At 40.6% G+C, this 26,935-nt stretch overlaps 5 protein-coding genes across 5 annotated transcripts; 4 read left to right on the plus strand and 1 right to left on the minus strand.

Moving 5' to 3' along the window:
* The first annotated feature begins 343 nt into the window (after positions 1-343).
* On the plus strand, positions 344-4,770 carry LOC117578202 (structural maintenance of chromosomes protein 3). Its single transcript, XM_034263538.2, has 5 exons — positions 344-545; positions 606-720; positions 782-921; positions 989-4,108; positions 4,174-4,770. The coding sequence occupies exons 1-5, from the start codon at positions 531-533 to the stop codon at positions 4,384-4,386; spliced, it is 3,603 nt and encodes a 1,200-aa protein (XP_034119429.1). The 5' UTR covers positions 344-530; the 3' UTR covers positions 4,387-4,770.
* A 92-nt stretch (positions 4,771-4,862) lies between these two features.
* On the minus strand, positions 4,863-5,912 carry LOC117578205 (uncharacterized). The gene has a single exon (XM_034263542.2). It carries the CDS (start codon positions 5,783-5,785, stop codon positions 5,120-5,122), a length of 666 nt encoding a protein of 221 aa, XP_034119433.1. The 5' UTR covers positions 5,786-5,912; the 3' UTR covers positions 4,863-5,119.
* Positions 5,913-6,424: 512 nt separating this feature from the next.
* Positions 6,425-10,262, plus strand: LOC117578203 (germ cell nuclear acidic protein). Its single transcript, XM_034263539.2, has 5 exons — positions 6,425-8,137; positions 8,405-8,722; positions 8,785-9,442; positions 9,505-9,762; positions 9,831-10,262. Exons 1-5 carry the CDS (start codon positions 6,517-6,519, stop codon positions 10,168-10,170), a joined length of 3,195 nt encoding a protein of 1,064 aa, XP_034119430.1. The 5' UTR covers positions 6,425-6,516; the 3' UTR covers positions 10,171-10,262.
* Positions 10,263-10,622: 360 nt separating this feature from the next.
* LOC117578204 (coatomer subunit delta) lies at positions 10,623-13,362 on the plus strand. Its single transcript, XM_034263541.2, has 8 exons — positions 10,623-10,811; positions 10,919-10,958; positions 11,061-11,284; positions 11,347-11,774; positions 11,845-12,039; positions 12,110-12,423; positions 12,505-12,616; positions 12,679-13,362. The coding sequence occupies exons 1-8, from the start codon at positions 10,809-10,811 to the stop codon at positions 12,971-12,973; spliced, it is 1,611 nt and encodes a 536-aa protein (XP_034119432.1). The 5' UTR covers positions 10,623-10,808; the 3' UTR covers positions 12,974-13,362.
* A 710-nt stretch (positions 13,363-14,072) lies between these two features.
* Positions 14,073-15,416, plus strand: LOC117577922 (uncharacterized). Its single transcript, XM_034262918.2, has 4 exons — positions 14,073-14,199; positions 14,270-14,331; positions 14,389-14,506; positions 14,565-15,416. Exons 1-4 carry the CDS (start codon positions 14,165-14,167, stop codon positions 14,647-14,649), a joined length of 300 nt encoding a protein of 99 aa, XP_034118809.1. The 5' UTR covers positions 14,073-14,164; the 3' UTR covers positions 14,650-15,416.
* Positions 15,417-26,935: the final 11,519 nt, after the last annotated feature.

The following is a 26,935-nucleotide window of genomic DNA, read 5'->3' on the forward strand; positions in this document are numbered from 1 at the left end:
TATAAATGTTGAAAAATATTAAGATTAGCTAGAATAATTTATGGATTAGCGATAGCATTTAATAAATGAATTGCGCAGTTCTTTTGAACTGCTAAAAGACAGATGCTAATTAACAGAGCAAAATTAACAGAGCAAAATTACATGCATTTTAAACTTAACAGGCGTTGTTAACATAACATCTCAACGCTGTAAGAAAAATATATCAGTTGGTACATAAATGTTTTCAAATGTTTACTGTTTCAAAATGTAGGCAACAAACATTTCAGTTATTTGGTTGATATCTTTTTATTAATGGGTCAAACTCTGATACAAATGAAAAGTAAACGTTATCAAGAGTTGGCGCAATAAATGTTTAATACCTTGCTGTTAACGCAGTTTGAGACACATGAAGTTGGCTGCGTAGACAAGCCAGTGTTAGTCAGAGTTGTTGCACACAAAACAAAACAATTGGTGGCAACCCAATTTGCTGGCGCAAATAAAAATATTGTGGCGTATCTGTTTATTTTTGTGTGTGTTTATGTTATAATAAAATGCACATTAAGCAGGTGAGTACATGTTGCTGCTAATGATAATCCCAGTTAGCGCTAAACAAAATCAATTTGCAGATTATTATACAAGGCTTTAAAAGTTACAAGGACCAGACGGTGGTGGAGCCATTCGATAAGCGTCACAACGTCGTCGTTGGACGCAATGGTTCAGGCAAAAGTAATTTCTTCTATGGTATGTACATTTGAATTGTTGTGCAGTTGTTGCAGTTCATTAATTGAATGTTCATGAACAGCTATACAATTTGTGCTAAGCGATGAGTTTACGCATCTGCGTCCAGAGCAGCGTCAAGCGCTGCTCCACGAGGGAACTGGAGCTCGCGTCATTTCGGCGTATGTTGAGATCATCTTTGACAATTCGGACAATCGTGTGCCAGTAAGTTTCATTCATTATTCCGTCATTTAGTTAAATTAATTTACCTTTGCCATTTTGCCGCGCTCAGATTGACAAGGAAGAGATTTACTTACGACGCGTTATTGGCGCCAAGAAGGATCAGTATTTTCTAAACAAGAAGGTTGTGCCACGCAATGAGGTGGTCAATCTGCTTGAATCGGCCGGCTTTTCCAGCTCCAATCCCTACTACATTGTCAAGCAGGGCAAAATCAATCAAATGGCCACAGCAGCCGATTCATATCGCCTCAAATTGTTGCGCGAGGTCGCCGGAACGCGTGTCTATGATGAACGCAAAGAGGAATCGTTGAATTTGCTGCGCGAAACCGACGGAAAGCTGGAGAAGATTAGTGAGTATTTGAAAACAATCGAGGATCGACTGCAAACGCTCGAGGAGGAAAAGGAAGAGCTTAAGGAGTATCAAAAATGGGATAAAACACGACGTACCCTTGAATACATACGCTACGAGACGGAACTAAAGGATACGCGACGAGCACTCGAGGAGTTGCTGCTGCAACGCAAATCGTCGTCGGACAAGAAGAAGAACTACAACATTGAGATACAGAAAGCACAGGAGAAGATCAAGGAGGTGCAAAAGAACCTGAAAGAGGCCAAGAAAAAGGTGCAGAGCACCAAGGAGGAGCGCTCAGTGCTGATGACCGAGCAGCAACAGTTGTTGCGCGAAAAGACCAAACTGGATTTAACCATTGTCGATCTGAACGATGAGGTGCAAGGCGACAACAAGTCCAAGGAACGCGCCGATCAGGAGCTTAAGAATCTCAAGGTTACAATTGCGGAGCGCGAAAACGAGCTGGACGATGTAAAGCCCAAATACGAGTCGATGAAGCGCAAGGAGGAGGATTGCTCACGTGAACTGCAGCTGAAGGAGCAGAAGCGCAAAGAGCTCTATGCAAAACAAGGACGCGGCTCGCAGTTCTCGTCACGCGAAGATCGCGACAAATGGATACACAATGAGCTGAAATCGATTAGCAAGCAGACAAAGGACAAGATCAATCACCATGCCAAACTCGTTGAGGATTTGAAGAAAGATGCCACAAGCGAAAAGGATTTGGGCACCAAAATCGAAGAGCATTCCTCCGAATTGGAACAGTTGCGTCTGCAAATCGATGAGCACAACAAAAAGTACTATGAACTGAAGAAGACCAAGGATCAGCATCAATCCATGCGCAATGAATTGTGGCGCAAAGAGACACAAATGACACAGCAGCTGCAAACCCAAAAGGAGGAGCTCTCCCGGGCGGATCAAGCGTTGCGGAGCATGGCAGGCAAACCGATCTTAAACGGCTGCGATTCGGTGCGCAAAGTGCTCGATAGTTTTGTGGAACGTGGCGGTCAATCGGCGGCCATAGCGAGAGCGTATTATGGCCCGGTGATTGAGAACTTTAGCTGCGACAAAACCATCTACACAGCGGTCGAGGTGACGGCAGCGAATCGTCTATTCCATCACATTGTAGAATCGGAGTATGAAGGCACACAAATTCTGAAGGAGATGAACAAACTGAAGCTGCCGGGTGAGGTGACATTCATGCCCCTGAATCGTCTGCAGGTGAAGATACACGATTATCCCGACGATCCCGATTCGATACCCATGATATCGAAGCTCAAGTACGACGAACAGCATGACAAGGCGTTGCGCTACATCTTTGGCAAGACGCTCATCTGTCGTAATCTCGAGCGTGCCACCGAGCTGGCCAAGAGCACTGGACTCGATTGTGTGACGCTGGAAGGCGATCAGGTGTCGTCGAAGGGTTCGCTCACCGGTGGCTACTTCAATACGTCTCGCTCGCGCCTGGAGATGCAAAAGAAACGCACCGAGTACACGCAGCAGATCAGTGAATTCGAGAAGAAACTGAGCAAACTGCGCAATGAGCTCAAATCCACCGAGAACAACATCAATTCCATTGTGTCGGAGATGCAAAAAACCGAAACGAAACAGGGCAAATCGAAAGATGTCTTTGAGAAGGTGCAGGGCGAAATACGTCTGATGAAGGAGGAGCTGGTGCGCATCGAAAAGTATCGGGCGCCCAAGGAGCGTTCTCTGGCCCAGTGCAAGGCATCGCTGGAGGCGATGACCAGCACCAAATCGAGCCTTGAGGCAGAGCTCAAGCAGGAGCTGATGTCAACGCTGTCGGTGCAGGATCAACGTGAAATCGATCAACTCAACGATGATATACGACGGCTGAATCAGGAGAACAAGGAGGCGTTCACACAGCGCATGCAGCTGGAGGTGCGCAAGAACAAGCTGGACAATCTGCTGATTAACAATCTGTTTCGGCGACGCGACGAGCTCATTCAGGCACTGCAAGAGATTAGCGTAGAGGATCGCAAGCGTAAGCTCAACAATTGCAAAACCGAACTGGTGTCCACCGAGAAACGCATTAAGAAGGTGAATGCAGATCTCGAGGAGATTGAGAAGCGTGTCAACGAGGCGGTGCAGCTACAGAAGGAACTGCAAGCAGAGTTGGAGACTCATGTGCGCAAGGAGAAGGAGGCCGAGGAGAACATTAACAAGGACAGCAAACAGTTGGAGAAATGGACGACCAAAGAGAATATGCTCAATCAAAAGATCGACGAGTGCACCGAGAAGATTGCCAGCTTGGGTGCGTTGCCCCAGGTGGATGCCGCGTACAGTCGCATCTCGCTGAAGAACATCTTCAAGGAACTGGAGAAGGCTAATCAGCATCTGAAGAAGTACAATCATGTGAACAAAAAGGCGCTCGATCAATTCCTTAGCTTCTCCGAGCAAAAGGAGAAACTTTATCGTCGCAAAGAGGAGCTCGATATTGGCGATCAAAAGATCCATATGCTCATCCAATCTCTCGAAATGCAAAAGGTCGAAGCCATACAATTTACGTTCCGTCAGGTGGCGCAGAATTTCACCAAGGTCTTTAAGAAACTGGTGCCCCAAGGCGCAGGCTATTTGATACTTAAGACCAAGGATAACGAGGGCGAAGAAATGGAAAAGGAGGTGGCCAATTCAGATGCCTTCACGGGCATCGGCATACGCGTCTCATTCACGGGAGTCGATGCGGAGATGCGTGAAATGAATCAACTGTCGGGTGGTCAAAAGTCACTGGTTGCCCTCGCCCTCATCTTCTCCATTCAGAAATGCGATCCAGCGCCATTCTATTTGTTCGATGAAATCGATCAGGTAACGTAACACTTTATCTAATCATTACCATTTTTATTAACCAATTGTACTTTCTTCTGGGATAGGCGCTCGATGCGATGCATCGTAAGGCGGTGGCTGATATGATCCATGAGCTGAGCGACACAGCACAGTTTATTACGACCACATTCAGGCCAGAGCTGCTGGAGAATGCACACAAATTTTATGGCGTGCGCTTTAGGAATAAGGTCAGCCACATTGATTGTGTGACCCGCGAGCAGGCCAAGGACTTTGTCGAGGACGACAACACACACGCCTAGATCGCACGCACACACACATATACATACACACGCATTATATATATATATCTCCCTTGTGCTTGTCCTCTTCCTCGTCCTCCCTCACATTCAAGCATTTCTTAATGAATAGAAGTTAATTGTTTATTTTATTTGTTTTTTTTTTTTTTATTTTGCCTTTATTTTTCCTTAAACACAACACAAATGAACATTTATTTAATACAAGAAGAACAACAACAACAAATTAAACCCTTAATTAAGTCGATAAGTCCTGTATTGTAATTGTCCAGCTGCTGTTGCGAAGGCAGCTTCAATGTTTGTCTAATGTCAACGAAGCGAAGCCAAAGCGCAGCTGCTTCCAATGTACCATTCAATAAATGACACAGAGAAATCTAAAATACGCTTCGGATCTTCTGGCAGTTTGAACAGCTAAGGATTAATGCTGATTAAATTTGATAGAAAATATGAACCAAATGAAATTGAAACTCTTCGAATGTTGCATATAAAAACGTTCAATTTTATTGAGTAAAAAACATCGCGTGGGATTAACAAGTATATATTCGTAGTATATAATATAGAAAAGGGATCAACTCTTAATTAATGTCGTATATAGATATATAAATATGTCTCAGTGTTGCTTGTGCTAAATGCAGCATCAATCCATCATTCCATTCCATTCATCATTCAATCAACCATATTGTTTAACAATATATGTATGTGTATGTATGTTTTTGGTTCGTCCTCTTCATCATCCTGATCATCTTCCGGCCGTATTCTCCATCAACTCTTGACTGGCATTAATCGCAAAGATGAGGGAGAAACACATGCCCACGGTGTCCACCTCCAGGGTGCTGATGTTGAAACGCAATGTCAGCCGCCAGAGTACAAAGTGATTGAGCAGCACAAGAAGCGCCAATCCCAATGACCACCAGTGCTCATCCAACACGGCAATGCGCCACAGACAATAGATGTTCCACAGCACGCACACCGTGTGATTGAGGCGCAACAGTTTCCCCAGCAGCTGCCCCAATGATGACTTCTCGCTTAGACAACGCCGTATGCCGGAAAGCACCAATACGCCGCCGTACAGTGTGAGTACAATGTGACGCCACTTGGCGATGCCGGCAAAGAATTCCAATTCACCGCTGATACTCTGCATTTGGCCGATGATAAGAGTGACGAAAATGGCCGGTGAGTAGCGTAGGGATTGCTCGCAAATGCGTCGCTGCACCTGGCCGGGATTGGGATGCGTGTAGCGTAGAATGCAGAGCACGCTGTGCGCAAAAAACAAACCATAACCGGCGAGCGCATGCCGCTCAATGCTGTAGTGTTTGAGGGCCCATCCCGAGATCACGGCTAATATGAAGTTCAGCAGGCCCAGCGAAAGTTTCGAGGACACTGTGCCGGCGGCATTTGAAGCCATTAAGGTGGACAGGTGGTCGGTCGGTGGATCAAAACAAACCACTAAAGTTAAAATCTGCCTTTGGTTGTTCTTGTTTTTGTTGCTGTACTGTTGTTGTTGGTGTTGTTATTATTATTCTGGTAAGCAGGGCTGCCACACACAACAATCGAGCGATATCGATAACATGCGGAGTGTTGGACAACCAATTTTAAATTAAATGCCGTTGAGTGACATTTCAAGAGTGCTATTTCGGAAATGAAAACATTTATAAGAGTAAATTATTTATTTTTAGTTTAATATTATTGTGTCCACCTTACTGTTGAAATTATGCTTAATCTCTTAACCTAAAAACGTTGCTTACATTTCCCATAAATTGTAATATTTACAAAACCATATAATCATCAATACATCTAGGTGCATTTCATCAATAATTGAGTAATACAAAGATATTTTATTGAGTAATAAAAAGACCTATATAATACAAAATATATTATGAAGAATTCAAAAATTGAGCCGCATAGCAAACGTTCAGTTAAATACAAACGAAAAGCGCCATAAATGTTATAGCAAGTTTGGAAAGTAGATTGCAGTATATTTTATTGCCATACAGCAGCGGTCACACTTGCAGCGATCATTTATCGACGCCCGCCAGAGATTTGTATTTGGGTTTCGTTGTTTTTATTGTGTCTGTGTAATGCATTTTGTTACTGCACTTTTAAACAGTTAATTCGAATGTGACGAGAATACACAAGATGGCGGACAAGAGCAACGCATTCAAACTGTTTCGAACTGTTGATCCGTCCACAGTGAATGTGCCGATAAAAGACAAATTTGCCAAACTGACGCTCTCCTCAAATAAGAAAAAACAATTGGCCAGTGAAAATATTGAAAAAACCAACGTAAGTCGCCAACTACTAGGTGAACTAAACGAACGAACACATGAGAATCCCTTGCTGCGCAGCGATTCCTCAGTATCCTCGAATAGCATGAAAATGGGAGTGGAGCAAAAGGAGCCCAAAACAGTACAGGACGAAAGCACACAACTTGATGTTTCCGATTATATGGAAGTGCTGCAGCTAAGCGGTGATGGTTGCACTCAGCGCTCCGAATACGTCGATGTGGAGCAACTCTCCACACAAGTCTCCAATTTAAGAGTACAGCCAAAAGAGGAAGTCTCCATTTGCATATCATCAACAACTGAGGAAGCAAATGACGAGGAAGATGATGACAACGAATCGTGTATTACGATATCAGATAGTGAAACGGAGCAGGATAAGCAGGAAGAGAAGCAAAAGGAACAGGAAAAGCCCAGCATGGCCATCAGTGAGCAATCGGCTGCTGTTGCCGTGCCCGGCAACAAGCTGCAGCTGCTCGAGGCGTTTCTGCGTGACGTCTCCTTCGAGCGTCGCGAGATGGAGCGCCGTGGCATTGTGGACATGTCATCGGATCAGCTGCTGCACTCGCGCATTGCCAGCGCCGACACTGAATCCATGAGCCAGGACATTGACATCACACGTTTGTCCTCTTGCTCTCGCCCGTTGGACAGCAGCAGGCTGTTGGCAGACAACGAGACCGAGGTGAATACGGAGCTGGATGAGAGCAAACGCTTGGCGGACAATGAGACCGAGGTGAATACGGAGCTGAATGAGAGCAAACGCTTGGCGGACAATGAGACCGAGGTGAATACGGTGTGCTCCGAGGAGCAGCAGGAGTTGGAGGACCCGCAACCGAGCTGCCGGCGACTGGCGAACGATGAGACCGAGCAGCAGTCGGTTGCAGACGACACCATTCCCGAGACCAGTAGCGAGGCGGAGCAGTCGCCGGTGAGATCGCGAACAGCATCCGGAAGCAGCGTGGAGACTGCGAGGGAAACTGAGCGGGAGTTGGGTACGCCAGCAATACAAGTGAGCAGCATCAACATTTCTGCCAAGATCAACATTAAGATACACATACCCAACATGGAGTCGAGCAGCGCGGAATCGGAGTCGGAAGACGATGAGCAACCGCTTGAACAGCCAGAGGAACAGGCGGAAGAAAATCAACAACAGCGACAGCAGAAAGATCGCTCTATTCTGCAGGCCGATGCCTCAGAGGATGAGCAATTCCTGACGAATGCCGAGGAACTGTTGAATCAACTCTATGGCAAATCCTGGCAAACTCCCGACGTCATACGCACCCTGAAACGCGCAAGTGGCAGTGGTGGCAAGACTGCAACGAGAGCGGCAGCGGCAACGAAAGCATCAACTGTAGATCGCACTCCGCTGACTGAGCTGCGTCGTCAGCCCAAATCCCGTCCAGCTGCGGCCACCACAGCCAAGAAACGTCAGCCAGCTGCCAAGTGCAATGAGAGCGCCTTGGGTGACTTTAGCATCTGTGAGTAGTCCAATAAGATGTGATATAAAAATGAATGAGATCAGCAAACATTTCAAATAAGAATCGATCATGTTACAAGAATTAACGAAGAGATACCAGGGATAACAGAAAATCTTTTGTACAGTTTGTTGCATAGGAGTATTTACAAATTTGACATAGATCAAAGCGAATTTTATACTAAAATCTATAAGCTTTATCTATAATTATTTATTCTCAACACACAACTCTGTAAACTGCACCATACTAACTTAACTTACAATCTTGCAGTTAAACGCGCTTTGCATAACAACCAATTGAATTCAACGCATTTGCCGGCGGCAACGGCTGCAGCGAAGAAGGTGGCGGGAACGCGGAGCGCTCGAGTGGCCAATAAGCAGCAGGTGCGCACAAACCATGTGTACGAGGAGCGTTGGCGGGCGCTGGTGGACACGGACAGCGGTACCGATGCCAGCGATGACGAGGATGCGGATGCCACCGATTGCAGCGTGGGCAGCGGCGACAATGCTGGCCATATGACCTACTTGGATCTGACCAAAGCGGAGGTGCAGGTGGTCAGCAGTCCCGATGGCAGCAGCGGCGACAAGTGTATGCAAAAGAGAACAGAAAAAGATGCTTCTTGTTATTAACTTTAATCTCTTACATTACAGCTCCCAAGTTTCCCAAGAAACTGGATGATATTCTGCGCACTTGTCGCGCCACCGTAAAGCCCAAAATGTGTGCGACGCCATCAGCGCCATCAACGCCAGCGACGCCATTAAACGTGGACTTGCCACCAACGCGTCGTCAGCTATTTACGCCCAATTTTGGCTACGAGGATGAGAACGCGGCCAAGGCGATTGTGGAGCGTGCGCTCGACATGAACAATCTGGATGAGCTGGAGATTTTCTATCAGCCCGGCAGTACAGTGCACAAGCGTGTCCAGGAGGTGAAGCGCCAATTGGGCATTGCCGTCAAGTCACCCAATGCCAAACCGATCTTTAAACTGCCGACGACCACGACGCCACAAGTGACGCCCAGTCGAACGCCGTCTGCGCGAAAGCCAACGCCAAAGCAAAAGCAAACACCTCAGGTCCGTGGCAGCGGCAAATGCAGCTTTATCAAGTCCCTGGAGAAGGATGTGAGTCGTGAGTACGCGGACAATGAGGCGTACTTCTATCGCGAGAACTTTAAGCGCAACAAGGAAGAACTGGCGACGCGTCTCTATGACATGTTCAATGAGAAGGTGTTCAACAACAAGCTGCAGGTGCCCATCGTTTGGACAAAGATGCTGCGCAACACAGCGGGCAGATGCCGCAACAAGCGCAAGTAAGTTACATATCAATTTCTTGTTGGAATACACCCATTACATTCCCTTCAATCTCTGATAGACTTAACGAACGCATGTGCGTACTGGAGCTGAGCGTTAAGGTGTTGACAAGTGCGGATCGTTTGCGCTGCACACTGATCCATGAGATGTGCCATGCAGCGACCTGGATCTTTAACAATGAGGGCGGACATGGACGCACCTGGAAGCAGTGGACATATCGCGCCATGGCTGCGTTTCCCGATCTGCCATCTATCAATGTGTGTCACGACTATGATATTGAATTCAAGTACACTTATCGATGCGAAGCCTGTGACGTGGGGTAAGTGCAATCCTTCTTTCCTGTATGTGATTTATATTGATAAACCGTTCACTCTGTTTCATTGTCAGTTCCAAGGCTCATTCGCGGCATCGCAAGGTGGACAACATACGCTGTCGCCTATGCTCGGGCCCAATTCAATTGTTCATTAACAAGAAGGATAAGCAGGGCAATGTGCAAATGCAGCCGGTGCGCGAGGCGACGGGATTCGCCAAGTTCGTGAAGGAGCAGTTTAAAAAGCACAAGCGACCAGATCTCACAGCGGCCCAAGTGATGCGCATACTGAGCGTGGAGTATGCCAAGCAAAAGGACAACAAGGCCGCAACAGGAGCTGCGGGGGCAACAGATGACTTAATTGCCAATCAAGTGGAAACTTTAGCATTAGACGATGATGACGATGACGAAAATTAAGTTCAAGACAAACTGACAAGTACAATCTATATGTATATTTTACATAGTATATAAGTTTTCGTTTTAATAGAATAAAATAAAGATGAAACAGTTTCCAAAACAACAGAATCACTCGCCTTTTTGATTGCGTCCGTTATCAGTTTGCGACAGTGTTGGGCAATTTATCGTCGGCCAAGCGATACGCGAAATGTTATCGATATTGCGCAAGAGAAACACTCGTGACGTCACTCTGGTAGTATGCGGTTGAAATCGTACCAATTGTTGAATTAAAACCATAAGCAAACATTTAACATAAAGCCTAGAGTAAAAATAAAAGTGAGCTCGGCAAAACAAATGTATTGCTAAGCGAATTGGATGCATTTCGCCGCACGGGCAAGGCGATCAATTGTGACGTCAGCGATAGATTTGTCGGCGAGCTGTCATCACTAGCGTGCACACACACGCACGCATTCGTAAACATTTAGTTGGGAGAACCGAACACGTCAGCTACGCGAATTCAAGTGACAGAAACACAAAAAAACAAAACAAATTGTGTTTAATACCAAAATCCGTTGGGTTATATTGCACTTTGCTGGCCATCTAAAGCGAAGCAATCAATTGGCTGTATCTCAACCAACAATTACAGCTGCTGCATTAAAATGGTAAGCAGGGCACACACACAAAAATACGCACACACACACAAGTTGACGTCGGCGATTTTTTTTTGCTAATCTGTAATATTAACGCTTTTATCGTTTACATTTCGTAGGTACTCGTTGCTGCGGCAGTCTGCACAAAAAATGGCAAAGGTAAGTTCAAAGTATTAACAAACATTTGCTTATTTATCAATAATTTCAACTATAACCTAAGACCACACACACGTACTCATATACGCACTCATACTATTGCAGTCATATTGTCACGTCAGTTCGTGGAGATGACAAAAGCTCGCATCGAGGGGCTGCTGGCAGCGTTCCCCAAGCTGATGACGGCGGGCAAGCAGCACACCTATGTGGAAACGGACTCGGTGCGCTACGTTTATCAGCCAATGGAGAAGCTCTATATGCTGCTCATCACCACAAAGGCCAGCAACATACTTGAGGATCTGGAGACGCTGCGCCTCTTCTCCAAAGTGGTAAGTGGTCTACATGCTTCTCTATTCCTTGATTACTCTTGACCCCACCCATTGCATTGTAGATACCCGAATACAGTCACTCGCTTGATGAAAAGGAGATTGTGGAGAATGCCTTCAATTTGATCTTTGCCTTCGATGAAATTGTTGCCTTGGGCTACAGGGAGAGCGTTAATCTGGCGCAGATCAAGACCTTCGTGGAGATGGACTCGCACGAAGAGAAGGTGTACCAAGCGGTGCGTCAAACTCAGGAGCGTGAGGCGCGCCAGAAGATGCGCGAGAAGGCCAAGGAGCTGCAACGCATACGCATGGAGTCCATTAAACGTGGTGGCCCATCCTCGGGTGGTTTGGGTGGACGCAGCGGTGGCTTCAGCTCCGACAGCTTTGGCAGCAGCGGTGTCAGCAGCGTCAGCAGTGGCAGCGGCGGCGGTGGCAATGTGGGTGCACCATCGATTGAAATGGACAACAAACCTCTGGCCAGCAAGACGGCACAGTGAGTAGACAACATATTCATTCCTTAATCATACCTTAACCTTATTAATTGCTATCGTTGCAATTTGCAGAAAGCCCGTGTCCCGCAATGCTCTCAAGCTGGGCGGCAAGTCTAAGGATGTGGATAGCTTTGTGGATCAGTTGAAGAGCGAGGGCGAAAAGATTGCCAGTCTGGCACCAGCTGCTGCCGCTGGTGGTGCCGGAGCAGCGGCCAGTGCCAGTGCTGCCGCCAAGGCCAAAATCTCAGCGGATATTCATACCGAAAGGTAGGAACTGCAGCTCTTAGCCCATCTCCTTGGCCATCTTGAATTAATTGTGTATTTGTGTGTTGTGCAGCGTTCATCTCAAAATGGAGGATAAGCTGGTGGTGCGTCTGGGACGCGATGGTGGCGTTCAGCAATTCGAATTGACCGGTCTGCTAACGCTGCGCATTACGGACGAGAATTTGGGACGCATTAAGGTGAAACTGGCCAACAACGATACGCAGGGCATACAGATGCAGACGCATCCCAATGTCGATAAGGAGCTGTTCAAGACGCGCGCTATGATTGGCCTCAAAAATCCGGCTAAACCTTTTCCGCTCAACACCGATGTGGGTGTGCTCAAGTGGCGTTTCATCACACAGGACGAATCGGCTATTCCACTGACCAGTAAGTGAAGCAGCTAAATTGCATTTGTCTATCCACAAACTCATTGCTTGCTTTCTCGCTCTATTCCATGCCACACATTAGTCAATTGCTGGCCATCGGATAATGGCGAGGGTGGCTGCGACGTTAACATTGAATATGAACTGGAGGCACAACATTTGGAGCTGCAGGACGTGGCCATTGTCATACCATTGCCGTGAGTAACTGATCCTTGCAAGTCTTATCACTTATAAAAATTAATGTAATCTCAATTTGCAGGTTGAATGTGCAACCATCGGTGGCCGAATACGATGGCACCTACAACTATGATTCACGCAAGCATGTGCTGCAGTGGCACATTCCCGTCATCGATGCCGCCAACAAATCCGGCTCGATGGAGTTCAGCTGCAGTGCCTCCATACCGGGTGATTTCTTCCCGCTGCAGGTGTCGTTCGTTTCCAAAACACCGTATGCGGCCATCAGTGCGCAGGATGTTGTCCAGGTGGATAATGATACGTCCGTCAAGTATTCAAGCGAAACGATTTTGTTTGTGGAGAAATATGAAATTGTTTAAGGTTCCCCCAAGCTCCCCCTCGCAAGCAAAGAAAGGAAAGCAAGAAATACTATACAATAACGGCAGTAGTAATATATACTTAGTATAACTTTATATATTTTTGAGCGGTTTTCTTCTTTTTTTTTCGTTTCGATCGCATTATGTACGACTATATATAAATGTTAAATCTAAAATATATACATATATAAATATTATACAACAAATACGCATCCATGCCGTGATGCACTTGTTGCAAGTTGCAAGCACGGCTGATCCGCAAGAAACAAGAATTCCAAATGTCGTGCTCCACAATCCATCATCATAGCGTCTAACACATCAAATACAAAATGCAACTACTATTTTGATTTGAAATAAACACACAATAATTCAGAATGAATGAAACAATGTTATTTATATTTGTTCATTGTAAAAGTGTAAATTTGTTTGTAAGTAAATGAAATTTGCCACATAATTAAGCGTATAATAAAATACAAGTGCAAGCCAGTCTCTTGTTTATAATTTAGAATTTTAAGGCATTCGCCTTTAATGCCAAGTCATCCTGACTGCGACGCCGATACGACAGGCAGAAAACTGCAGCTTAGCCAGGAGAAATACCAGGCGAACATAAGTCAGTAGCAAGCAGAAATACAGAAAGTCACCTGCTTGCTAAGTGGCGCCATCTATCGTTGTTGTTGTTGGCCACTCGATTCCGCGACGAACAACAAAAAAGTTCAAAGCCAGCAGCTGAAATACCAGGCAAACATAAATCAGTAGCAAGCAGAACTACAGAAAGTCACTTGCCTGTTGAGTAGCGCCATCTATCGTTCGTTGGCAGTATGAGACAAAAAGGAATATTTTGCAGTGGCGCCAATTTCAAAGTTGGAGAGTTGGTATCCAAGATGGGACAGTTTTTTGTACTTTTTAGAGTAATATAATATTATACTCTATTTTTATATTTAAATTCGTATTATTATTTTGCACGACAACATAATTTTTAAAACGACGCGCCAATTTCAGAAGTTTTGTAAATTCATCGTATTTAAAATGAAGTGTGGCCAGATTGGCATCATTGCAGCTTTTATGTTTTGGTATATCCAATAGCGCGTTGAAATGTATTTTGCAGAAATGTTGCTTCTGGTCACACTGTGACACTGCTGATAAATAAAACAATATTCAATAATAAATGAGTTTATATTATTTAACTGCACAAAAATGGAGCAGCAACTGGAAAAAGTGTTGAACGAAATGTGAGTGTTGTGCGATAAGCAGATTGTCTTACTACAACCCGCTCTCTTTTTGTCTCTCCATCTCTTGCAGTGTCACACAACAGGATACTGTGGGTGCATTGCTAGCAAATCGACAGGGGCTTTGTCTGGGCGGTGAGTAAGCCTCGATAAATAAGTAAATGGTGTTTTATTGCTGTAATATACTCGTAGCCAAGGGCAACATTAATCCCAATGTTTCGGGCATCGGCATGGCCATCTCGGAGCAGGTAGCGAAGCTGGAGCCCAACAGCAGTGTGCCGGCGACCATTTGCCTTTACAGTGGCTCCAAGTAAGTGTGACACACTAAGTCAAAGGCGCAAATCTGATGTTCCACACTCCTTTCACAGGCGCTGTGTTATACAAAAGGATGGCGAGATAACAGGCATCATTTATAAGCAGGCCACAACAGGGTCGACTGCGGCCAGCAATTAGCAGCTGCATTTGCCACCAAACACACTCATCAACACAACAATCTTCCAACAACACCAATAACAACAATACTACTACTACTACTACTATTAGTAAACAAGAGCAACCAAAGCAAATGTTTAATCATTGTCATTGCAATTCTCTGATTGAGCTGCAATTCTGCTTTAATTCGCTAGAAATGCCAATAGTCTATTTGCTTTTTTTGTTTTTTGTTTTTTTTTTTTTGCTTTTTAACTTGATATTTACTACATAGCATGTACAACAGATCTATTGTTCATACCATTGTACATATGCAAGCTTAATTCATGTATATAGTATACATTTTGTACGATTAAGCCTACAAGTGATCAAAAAACTTATACAATCTGCATACACTTTAAGCTGTTCCGAATTCCAATTTCGATATGTTTTCTATTCACTTTTTTTCTTTCTGCTACATTACAACTATTCGAAATATGATCATAAAGAAACTATTCTATTACTATTATGGATTTTCTTTTGTTTTACAAGAATTTTGTATACCCGGTAGAAATGTATAAAACTGGATCTCAAAAGATTGTAATGTTGACGTTCAATAATGTTAAAAATTATTCAAGAAATATTTCGAAATTATATGTACCGGGTATTTAACGGTCACGCCTAGTGCACTGTAGATTTCTTCTCATTATTATTATTTTATTTTGTTCACTTTTTCCAATGTGCCGAATTCGGAAATGGCCCCAAAAAAGAAAGAAAGAAAAATATAATGTAATAGTCGAAAAATGCTGAATTTACAATGTGTTTTGTGTTAATTGTGCCTGACATTGAACTTTTTGGATCAACATGTAAGTGTAATGTTTATAATGTGCGAACATTCAGTTATCCATGATGGGGGACACGTCATCGCACAAGGTCGCACTTTGTCCAGGGTGTGACGCGGGGCGAGGAGCGAGGCGCGGAGCGGGTTATCAACACTCTCTGCATAATCATCTCACTTTGCCCCACTGTGCATTAGGCAAATGAGCTGATTATCGATCAATTATGGCAAGTAATTCGTTTTAAAGCACTTTCGATTGCTAATGAATTGAGGCATGCTTCGTTGGGCAATGTTATCCACATACACTTTTATCGTACCAACCAGCATACTATACTATATAACATAACATATATTATACCTTTGCTTGCTTAATCGCTTAACAAATTTTCATGCGGAAAACTTGTATGTTTGCTACTACAACACATTTAGAGAGTCGTGTACAAATTTTGTTTTGAGAAACAAAAAAGGGGGCCGCATTTCAGAAAATTACATATAATCAGTGATTTCATGGAAATATAATAATGGGTTTTTTTTTATTTGCCATTAAAACAAATGCTTTTCTAAATATTCGTAATTTTTGCATATGTTATTTGAGCATATGTTATTTTTGATGGTATGAAAATTGGCAAATTATGATATTAATATTATGATATTATGATTTGTATTAAACAAAATTAATAAATAACATTTATTTTCTTTACTTGTTTTTTCATTAATCGGTAGAAATTTCTCAAAGTATTCATTTCCTGCAAGTTGTCTAGGGAAAAGAAATCGATCGCAAAGTTCGATGTAATCAGGAAAAGTAATTTGGTGTTGTATTCAAATAATCCACGCGTTAGAGGGCTGCACAATCGATAGTCGCATTACCGTTATCCCCCCGCTCCCGCCCCCCTCCAGTGAGGAGGCAAAAGCAATTGACCACGCGCAGTCCGTAGTTTTCCTCTGGAGTCCGTTAGTAATTGCGAGTGTGGGCGAGTGATTAGAGTCTAATCACTTGGCTAGTCATTAATGTGGAGGCCCCATGTCGACATACATATGGATGAGTATCTCTTTTGTGGTGTAGTATAGTCGTAGTCGTAGTCGTATGTATAATTACTCAATCATAACGGCGCCTGGTTTGTTCACTCGCTTGTTGGTTCGTGTTGCACGTTGGCTGGCGACCCCTTTGAATTTTCCGGATTAGGCAACATTGAGGAAATGCAGCCCGCCTACGTCATAAAAAACTAAATGAAGAAAAAGCCAACGAAAGATACTTTGTACAGACATATGTATGTATGTACATATATTCATCGTCGTCATGCAACTTGCAACTTGCCACATGCAACGTGCAACGTGCAGCAAATTGCCCGCTAGTTTTTCCATATATTTTTGCTCATTTTATTACCATTTTGTGCATTTTTATTAACTTTTGAAAGTCGTATGACAAGCTGGCGCCCAACGTGCGCATTTCGGATGCACAAAATTGCATTTGACTGGCGCCACCTGTTGCCACATGCTGCCACAAGTCTGTTTGGGGCAACCAAGGGACAGGTTTTTTCCTTCTCTCCACAACATTGAATGAGACAGCATGTTTTTGTTTTCGTATTTTTATTTATGTTTTTGCGCCATCCATCATAAAGTTGAGATCTTATCTATGCTGACGGCAATAAGATTCATTTTGTGGTGTGTGTTTTCGTAGTTGAAGTTCCGGTTACCCATTTCGCCATATGGAATCTGGACATTTTCGTCTGATTATTAGATATGCATTAATGTAAACGTGTTAAATATCGGTTCAAAAACCTGCCCGAAGCCTAATTAAACAGCCAAGAGATACCAAAAATCGAATTAAGCAAAAAGAAAACAGAAAACAGAGAAATAAAATATGAAGTAAATCAATTCAAGTTCTCTGTTTTGAAACTGGTTCAAAACCAACAAATTTAGTCAAATTGTCGCGGGGCAATCGAACTCATGAAATATAGTATGTGTATATTTATGATATTATAATGATATATATGGCTATATCTTTTGATCTCGACACGAGAGCGATTGAAAGATCGCCGCAAGCAAACAAATCAAATTTGATCACAACAAATCAATTACACAACAATAATCGAAACTTTAAATTAATGACTACGCTCTAAATTGGGGCGCCGTGAGGGTGATACAGTGAACGCTCGGCTGATGAACCCAAATATATATTAGCAATGTACAACAAGTCGGAGAAAATATTGCAGATCGATAAAGGTTGCAAAGAAGTTAAAAAATAAAATAAAAGTGGTAAAGAATGAGGTGAAAATCGGCAGACAAATAATGTAAATAATGTTTAATAAAGATACTGACAAAAAATGCGATAGTACTTTGATATAACTAGCTAAAGAATGAAAGGACATAAACATCAAAAATATATTACAAGAAGTAGTCAAAGAAATTCATATGGAGTTAAAGTAAATACAGGTAATTTGTAAAAAAAAGACAAGGAAGTTATAAAAAGAACATTTATGAAATGTTGTATATATTATATCTATATATAATATGCGAGCAGAAAAGACGGAGGCAACGAGGCGTATGTGTAATGTATGTGACAAAGTGACATATAAAGCAACAACAGGCGAAGTAAATGAGATAGTAACTTGAATGTCGGAACTCATCTCATTGCAACAAGGAATTGTCTTCGATATTTCAATAAAATCATAATAACAATAAATGAGATAGTCTGAGATAAAATAAGTTAAGAATGAGCAAAAAGAAGTAAAAATTGATGAGTTATTTCCTTCGATTCTTATTCGCAAATGGAGAGCTACGGGGCGTATGCGCAATTTATGGGAAGCAAACAGTTGGCAGTCAATTAATTGAAATGAACTTCATTTGTGCAAAGAAAAACAAGCAGACGAAAAGTGTTCGAAGTGTGAATGAAGAGGGAGCAAGGGGAGAGGGGAGAGGGGAAGCGAGGCAAGTTCATTCGTTCGCACAGTGCACACAAAATTTTCTTTATCAAAGAGCAATATTTAAACATGCAGCCAGTAAGCACATATTTATTCATTATTTTGTTGGTGTTGTTGTTGCTGCTGCTGTTGCATGGCGACAACAGCCTTGAACTTTCACTAGCAAACTGCGCAGCCAACTCTCCCAGGGGCACAAAGCTCAAAGCATTGAAGCTGCTGCTGTGGCTGCGTCTGAGGCTGAGGCTGTTGTTGGCGACCCACGTGTCTGTGGCCCAGAAACCGAAACACGGTGGGCTCAATTGTAATTGTCATTGTTTGTTGCCGCTGCCGCTGCTGCTTCTGTTGGAGCTGGAGTTGTTGTTGTGGGTGTGAAATGAAAAAAAAAAAACCGAAACGAAACGAAACGAAAAAAAAAACGCGGCATTTGCGCGTGCAAGGCAAATACGATGACAACTCTTCAAATACATGCGCAGCTCCTATAAACTCGTATAATCAAACAACAACAACAAAAACAAAAGCGTTAAAAAACCAAAAAAAAAAAAAAAAAAAACAACCACAAAGTTGATAAACAAATTGAAATTGGCAGCCAAGGCGGGTTTATTTAGCCGGCCAAAGCCATTGAAAGCCTTCAACTTGACTAAGCGTTCATTGGAGTTCACAAAAATGCGACGACCCGCCTGCGAAGGGGAGGGGAAAAGGTGCAAGACTACTGGGGCAGGGGCAGCTGCGAAACAAGTTGCAGCACTTTCGTTTTTAAACTGCCGCAAGCAATACAATATGAAGCATACGCCCCGTTGCATTAGTCAAGAAGTCGAGTCGAGACCAGAGTAAGTATTTCTTTTATTTCTTTAGTAAGCAGAAGAAACTAAACAGCAGCAGACAGAGTAACGACAACGAATGGGCCAGTTAAAGTCGCAGCAGGTTTCGATGCCTTTCCCTTTTGCTAAAGACCAACAACAACAACAACAACAACAACAACAGCAACAGCAACATCAACAAAGCCAAAAGCGAAAGTAAGAAAGGCAGCTGGGAATGGGAAGTTGCAGCAGCCAGCAGCTAGCAGACAAACAACCAGCAACCAACAACCAGCAGATAGCAGACAGCAGCACAAACACAAATACTCTTGAGCATAGTACAGTCAAGCTTGTCTAAAGCGAACACTAAATAAAATAAAATAATATATTCAGCTTATTAAAGGCAAAAGTAACAATTTCATTTTATATTGTTTGTAAGTAAAAAAAAATATTCGATGTTAAATTTATGGTACTGTAAAAAGCAAACATTATAAACTATATATATATTTAATTATTAATCATATGATTTGCTTCTAAAAAATAAATATTTTAATTCAAGATTTATAAAATTTGGTCAATAAAATTATCTTCCTTAGTTAGCTACTCTCTTAATTTGAACTTCAGTTTGTTTATTTTATATAAACTATATGTACATATATTATAAATAGCAACAAGCTATATATTTTTAATAATTTATAATATGCTTTGCTTATAAAAACTGAATATGTATTTAAATTTATAATTTGTAAAAGTTTGCTTGCCTTTTTCAGCGTCAATTTCAAAGTAAGCTACTCTCTTCATTTCAACATCCTGTGGTTCATGCTATATAAATTATATATATACTATAAATAGCAACATTATAAACAATATATTTTTAATAATTAATAATATGATTTTCTTATAAAAAATAAATATTTACCTTCAAAATTTGTCGTTCATTTGTCAATTTCGAAGTTAGCTCATCTCTTGATTTAAACTTCATGTTGTTCAAGTTAGCGAAGCTTTACTGTGGGCATACACATTGCTGCAGCGTTGTCCCAAAAATAACGTGTAGAAAGAAACCAAAGAAAAAGAAGAGAAAAAAAAAACAGAAATGTGTTGCGCTGTCGCGGATCTTGCAACATTCTTCGCATAGTTTTCAGTTTGGATTTGTGGGCCGCTGGAAATGTTGACTTTTGACCAAAATGTTCGCCTTTAGCCAAGCTGATTTATAGGCGCCTTGTCACAAATACAGACGCATATTTACATGTACAATTAACAAGCTGATTCGCAGTACTCTGTGTATGTGTGTGTGTGTGTGTGTGTGTGTTTTGAGGGCCTCTTCGCAAGAATTATGTGACCACAATTGCCCCCTTGTCGACTTACCGTTGAGTTATGCCAAACATAAACATATTTTCATGGCAATATTTTCCAACAACATGATAAATCTTTTTTTCAGTTTTTGTATTCTTTTTTTTTTTGCTTTTCTGTTTTAGTTATACTTATAGTATAAGCATATGACGAGTAGTATATGCTTAGTCGAAGGCCCGTCGTTCGTTCAACGCTCCTCCCAAAAAAAAAAAACTAAATAAAAAAAAAAGACAAAACAAAAATAAAGAATATCTGACAACGACTACGTGACTTCCATATAATGCAGACTTATGTAGTATGTGCTAAATCTACAATCTGTATGTGTTACCTCTTGGCTTTAAGTATTCTGCGTTGTACTATTTTTTCTTTTCTCAATTCTCAATTCTCTATTCTCTGTTCTCTGTTTTTTTTTTTCGTTTTGTTTCGCAAACGTTTAGGCAATTATTTGTCTTGTTAAAATAGCTACTTCAAAAACTATTCAACTTCATGTTCATAAAGAAGACTTTTCTGAACAAACTTTTGTGTTTTATTAAAAATTTATGAAATTTTTTCACTTTTGTCTTCATTATTTTGTGTGTTGCGAGAATAAATTTAAAAATCAAGTTCAATCAATTAAAATTTGTTTAATTTACAGTTTTGTTAACAATTTTTGATGACAGCGAGTGGCGCAACAATCTCTCTTTTTATTTTCATAAAGAAAATCATCATAAATTCTCATTTCGAAATTTTGTAAAATTATTCCATCATACACATAAATATTGTTTCAAATTTTTTGACCTAGACACTTTTCCAAAAATTCATTCTGATTTTCCAAAATCAAACCACAATAAAGAATTTTTCTCATTTGCGTGAATCTCACGTCGAGATTTATTAATCACTTTGTAAATATTTACTATATGAAAATGATTACGGAATGTGCAGCAATATGTAGTATTATATATATTTGGATTCATGTGCGTAACTGGCAGTTGAATTGAGTTGAATTGAATTGAATGCACTTTGCAAGTTTTCGGTATGGACAATTATGTCACCCCACCACGCCCCTCTCCGCGTCTCCCCCCCCTGCAAATGAGATATCGTTGGCCAGACTAAAAAATAATCACGTCATCAAAGACCAAAAAAAAATGACGACATTTGGCCGGCAACGTCAGGTTCAGTTTTTGGTTTCGGTGTCAGTTTCAAATATGTACATAACATAGTATATATATAATTCTATAGTAGTGTGTGTGTGAGTGTCGATATTTGGGTATTGTTTACAATTTATATTTGTTGTGTTGTTTTCAATGTTGTTGAATAATGAATGCTAGCCAGCCACAGCTAACATACATATTGGCGCCAGCAAATTGCAAATACTCACGTTCTGTCAAAACTTGAAACGGGTACTCGTTGCGGCACTCATACGCACACTCACACTCACACTCACACTCGAACTTCGTACTGAACGTTGCCATCAGCATATGGTCAAGAATATCATCAAAAAATAGTTTCGAGTAAGTCGTCGTATGCAACGCGTATTCAATTTATGCACATAATTAATTATATAACTTAACTGGCGTTTTATTTATTGTTCCAATGACGACATAATCTTGTAGAGAAATTGAATGAAATGACTTTACGGCTTTACGGCTACCACGACGATTCACATGATTCACAACTGCTGAACTCGTCTCATCCAAATTTGGTCAAATCGAATAATTTTATTGGATTTTTACACAATACAAATACAGCGGGGCAAAAACACTCACACACACATACACACACACACGGTATGTGATGAATCACAAGTTAAATTTTAGCCATATGCTTAATAAAATGAATACGAAATTTGTTTTTAATAAATAATCATTTATTTTGTTTTGCTGGCGTGCAAGTGTGTGTTAGTGTGTGTGTGTGAGTGTGCGTTTCCATGAAACTGTTGAAATATTTTTGGCAGCGAATAGCATCATTCTTTCAGTTAACACTTGATTCAAATTGCGCGCGCCATCAACGCACCCACACACAACGTAAACGTTGCACAACACTGCAACTGCAACTGCAAGAATCGAAGAATCGAAGAATGCACTTATCGATAGACCGATTGCAGCGCCAGTTTGGCATTTGTATTTGATATGCTAATTGTGCAATTGGATTGACTTGTGCATGTCGTGGCTGTCAATCAATTAGTTAATCAATCAATTGAACTGGCAATTAAAGCGTACATTATATTTGAAGCTGTAGCTGTTTTAATGTCTGCGCACAGATTTAATCATTTGTGTATTTCTGCTCAGATTCAAATTGCATAAGCTGAACGTAGTACATAATACATTCATATGTAGATTTTGGTGGAGGAGAACAAGCAGTGTTTATCATGCATTATTTATTTTGTTTACACTCTTCGACAGGGTCGAAACATTTTCGCAGGCATTACGCAACGAGAGAAGGAAGCGTCTGCTTTTCATTGCCATCGATTGATTGCATTGATTTTGTGTTATCGATCTGCTAGCTGTTTTAGTGTTTTATGTAATTGAGAGTGTATTTAGAATTCGTTGTCATTTGCCTTTTGATTTCATATTTTGTGTTGCATAGAGTGGGCGGTGTGTTTGCTTTGTACTACATACATACATGTGTATATACTGCATATGTATGTATATAGCAACTATGTATTACAAATTAGCGATCATATGGTGAGTGTGCAAGTGTGTGTGTGTGTGTGTGTGAGTGCATGTGTATTGCCTCGATGGGGTAAACACATCTCTCGGACATGTCTATTGTACAATTAAAAACAATCGATGCGATTTTTAGCACAAATGTGCCAAACACGAACATTCAATTTATATTTAGTCGATCGCCTTCGTACGTCAAATGATAGCACAGCGCACATCAGCATCGTACCACTCTCCACCCCCACCCTCACCCCTCCTCCATCTCCTCGTCGCACACTCTCCTTGCGGGTTAGTTGCACGTTTGTCATGCCAACAAAATAATTAAAAAACAAACAACAACAACAAGAAATTAATTGAAATGAAACTAAACTAAGCAACTGAAAACGAAAACAAATAAAAAATGCGATCACACAATGTTGTTAAAATGTATACACACACATACATATGTACATTCATAGTATAGAGTTTTGTAATGCGACTTTGCTCCACTTTGCCCCACTGTCACTGGCAGCTAATTTGAAATTTCGTCATCTGGATCACTTTCTACTTTCACTGCACACACACACATACACTCTCTCACATCAGCCGAAATTGCAGCGTCATCGTCTGGTCAAAAACAAAGACAAAAACATCTACAGCATTAACCTCAACCAGCTGTTAACCATGCACTCGAAATCAAGATCAGCTTTTGTGCAATGCTCTGTAAAACAATGCTTAAAATGGGATGCACAACTTTCTTTTCTCTCTTCAGTTTAATTGTAGAACTTACCCAATGAACTCAGCATTTATGTGTGATGGAGTTGACAAATTTAGTATGCAAGTGTCCTAGGTCAAAAGTTAATAAATAACATTAAGATCTTCATTGAAAGAGCTGTGTAAAATGAAATAGTTAAGATTTATGATAGAAAACGGAATATTGATTAAAGCAAATTTTTAATGAAGTTTGGCATACCGTTGTCCCGGGTTAGAAGCTGATTATTATTAAAAATGAATTACTTATTTCAAGAGAAGTTATTTAAATGGTTTTTTTTGAGATTATCATAGAGTATGTTGTAGTCGACCTTACTTACATTAACACTTCTTTACGTGCATGCGTCGTTATTTTTGGCTGGTTTTTGCGATTCATCGCCGCTTTAACACTTCCTGGTTACTTAGTTGAGCAAACATTTGGCGGCGCATGCGGCTCATTCGCTCCTCAGCTGTGCACACAGCGACGCATGTCGCAGACGCAGACGTCGTAGTTAACAGCAAGCGTTGCTGTAAGCTACAACTACAACAATGTAATTACAACTACAAGCTAAACCACAACTCTTAATAGTAGCTTTGGCATTACAAATGACAGATGTGCCATGCGAGCCAAGTTTGTTGGCTTTGTGCGCTGCTTTACTGTGGTTTGCTTAACGCGTACTTTCATCTCGCATTGACCCCAAAACGCTGTCGAATCTCTTGGTGTGCGTGTGTGTGTGCCCCAGTTGGGGGACGCATTATCATGGACTTGAAGGCGACATCAGCATGGTCACGTAACAGCTGCAGTTTATCGAGTATTCCCATTGATCAGATTACACAGCCAATTGAAATAAATCGATATTACAGTGTGCGCTAAAAGTATTCATATTCTTCATTTGAAATTTCCCTCAAAACTAAAAAAATACATCTTCAATCAGCTACAATTTTTATAACTTTTTTGTTTTTATATACATTTTTCAATTTATAATTGGAATTTTTTCCTCTTAATTCAAATCCGAATAAAAATTTCTTCCATCAGCTAAAACTTGTAGCAATGTGATTGGCTTCAATGCAATATCATTTTTTAAGTTTTTTTTTATAATTTTTCAATTTCGCAATTGCAATTTTCTTCAATAATTTTTTTTACTTTAATTCAATATTATCTCTTTCGTTTTCTGTTTTCAATTTTGTAACTAAAATCTCGCTCATAATTGAAATTTAAATCAAAATTTCTTCAATCAACGACAACTTTACCAAACTGCAATTTGATTGACTTCAATTCGAGTTTAACTACAAATTTCTTCAATCAGTTTAAACTGACAACTGCAATTTGATTGACTTCCATTCAATTTTTTTTTTTAGCAATTGAAATTTCCCTCATCATTCAAAGGCGAATAAAAGTTTCTTCAATCATCTAAAATTTCAACAATTGCAAATTGATTGACTTCAATTTATTTATTTTCAAATTTGCAATTGAAATTTCTTCAATCAGCTACAACATTAACAACTGCAATTTGATTGACTTCCATTCAATTTTTTTTTTTTTTTATTTTTTTAATTTGCAATTGAAATTTCCCTCATCATTCAAAGCCGAATAAAAATGTCTTCAATCAGCTAAAATTTCAACAATTGCAAATTGATTGACTTCAATTGAAATTTCCGTCATCATTCAAAGGCGAATAAAAGTTTCTTCAATCAGCTAAAACATTAACAACTGCAATTTGATTGACTTCTATTCAATTTCTTTTTCTTTTTTATTTTTTAATTTGCAATTGAAATTTCCCTCATCATTCAAAGGCGAATAAAAATGTCTTCAATCAGCTAAAATTTCAACAGGTTCAATTTGATTGACGAATTAATTCACTGTGTTTAGCGAATTTTCCAATTTCAAAGCTATTAAACATCTGCAGATCCGCAGCCAGTCAGATTTCCATAACGACTATTTGACAGTTGTGATTGATAGATGCCATTTAGCTTATCGTCGACGATTTCACAACTAGCAACTGGAAGCAACTGGAAAACGGCGGCGTTGCCAGCTAGTTTTGCCATAAACCACTGTTTGAGTGAGTGATTGATTGATGGATTGATGATGGATTGATGCCCCCCTCATTCAGCCCGTTGTCGTAAAATAAAAAGAGTGTTGTTTGTTTTTTTTTTTCTATAAATGTTAAATCGTTTGAAAACAAATTAATGTTTCATTTTATTTTCTGCATCGTTTTCATTTTGTTTGTTTTTGTTTTTCTAATCATTTTTTTTTCTTTGTTTGTTTGTGTTTGTGTGTGTGTGTGTGTTGCATTTGCATTTGCATTCTTGCCGATGCGTTTGCCATATTTGATATTCAATACAAAAATACATATGGGAATACGTATGACGAGCATATTACGTATACGTACGGTGTGCGCTGTGTTGCTGCTAGGAACATCAATTCTACATGTTGTTGCTTTTGCTGTTGTTGTTGTTGTGCGACACATAGAATATGCATATGTATATGTATGTTTGTGTATATATTGGTTTTGGTTTCCTTCAGCATTCGCTTTGGAAACAATGTCGTTACATCATCATTACAATAGTAATAATTATTACAAAAAAAAGAAGTATATAGTATATTCATATATCATAATCGTAATAATAATTCTTCATTAATCGTAATAATATTCATAATAATTCTAGTAATAAACATTACAATTGCTTACATCTTAAATGTTCACACTTATAGATTATTATACTATTAATTGTGTTCTGTGGTTTCTGTGTGTGTGTATGTGTGTGTGTTTTTTTATTCAATGCAATGCGATGTGTTGTTCATTGTTAAAACTTATAAACTTGAAGAAATTTTCAATGAACTTTTAAGTTTTGTTTTGTTTCGGATGCAGTTAATTGGCATGAATTCGTAATTAAATAAATAAAGGCGCGCGCGAGTTCGTCTTAAGTATAAACTAAGACTACAAAACTACTACGAAAAAAAAAAATCTAGGAAAAAAAATAGTTTTTTTCATATTGGAAAGCTAAACTTCTTATTCGTTATGCTGAGGTGTGTGTAGAAAGTAATTGTTGAAAAAA

The sequence above is a fragment of the Drosophila albomicans genome, chromosome X (genome assembly GCF_009650485.2).
Source record: "Drosophila albomicans strain 15112-1751.03 chromosome X, ASM965048v2, whole genome shotgun sequence".
NCBI classification, from domain to species: domain Eukaryota; kingdom Metazoa; phylum Arthropoda; class Insecta; order Diptera; family Drosophilidae; genus Drosophila; species Drosophila albomicans.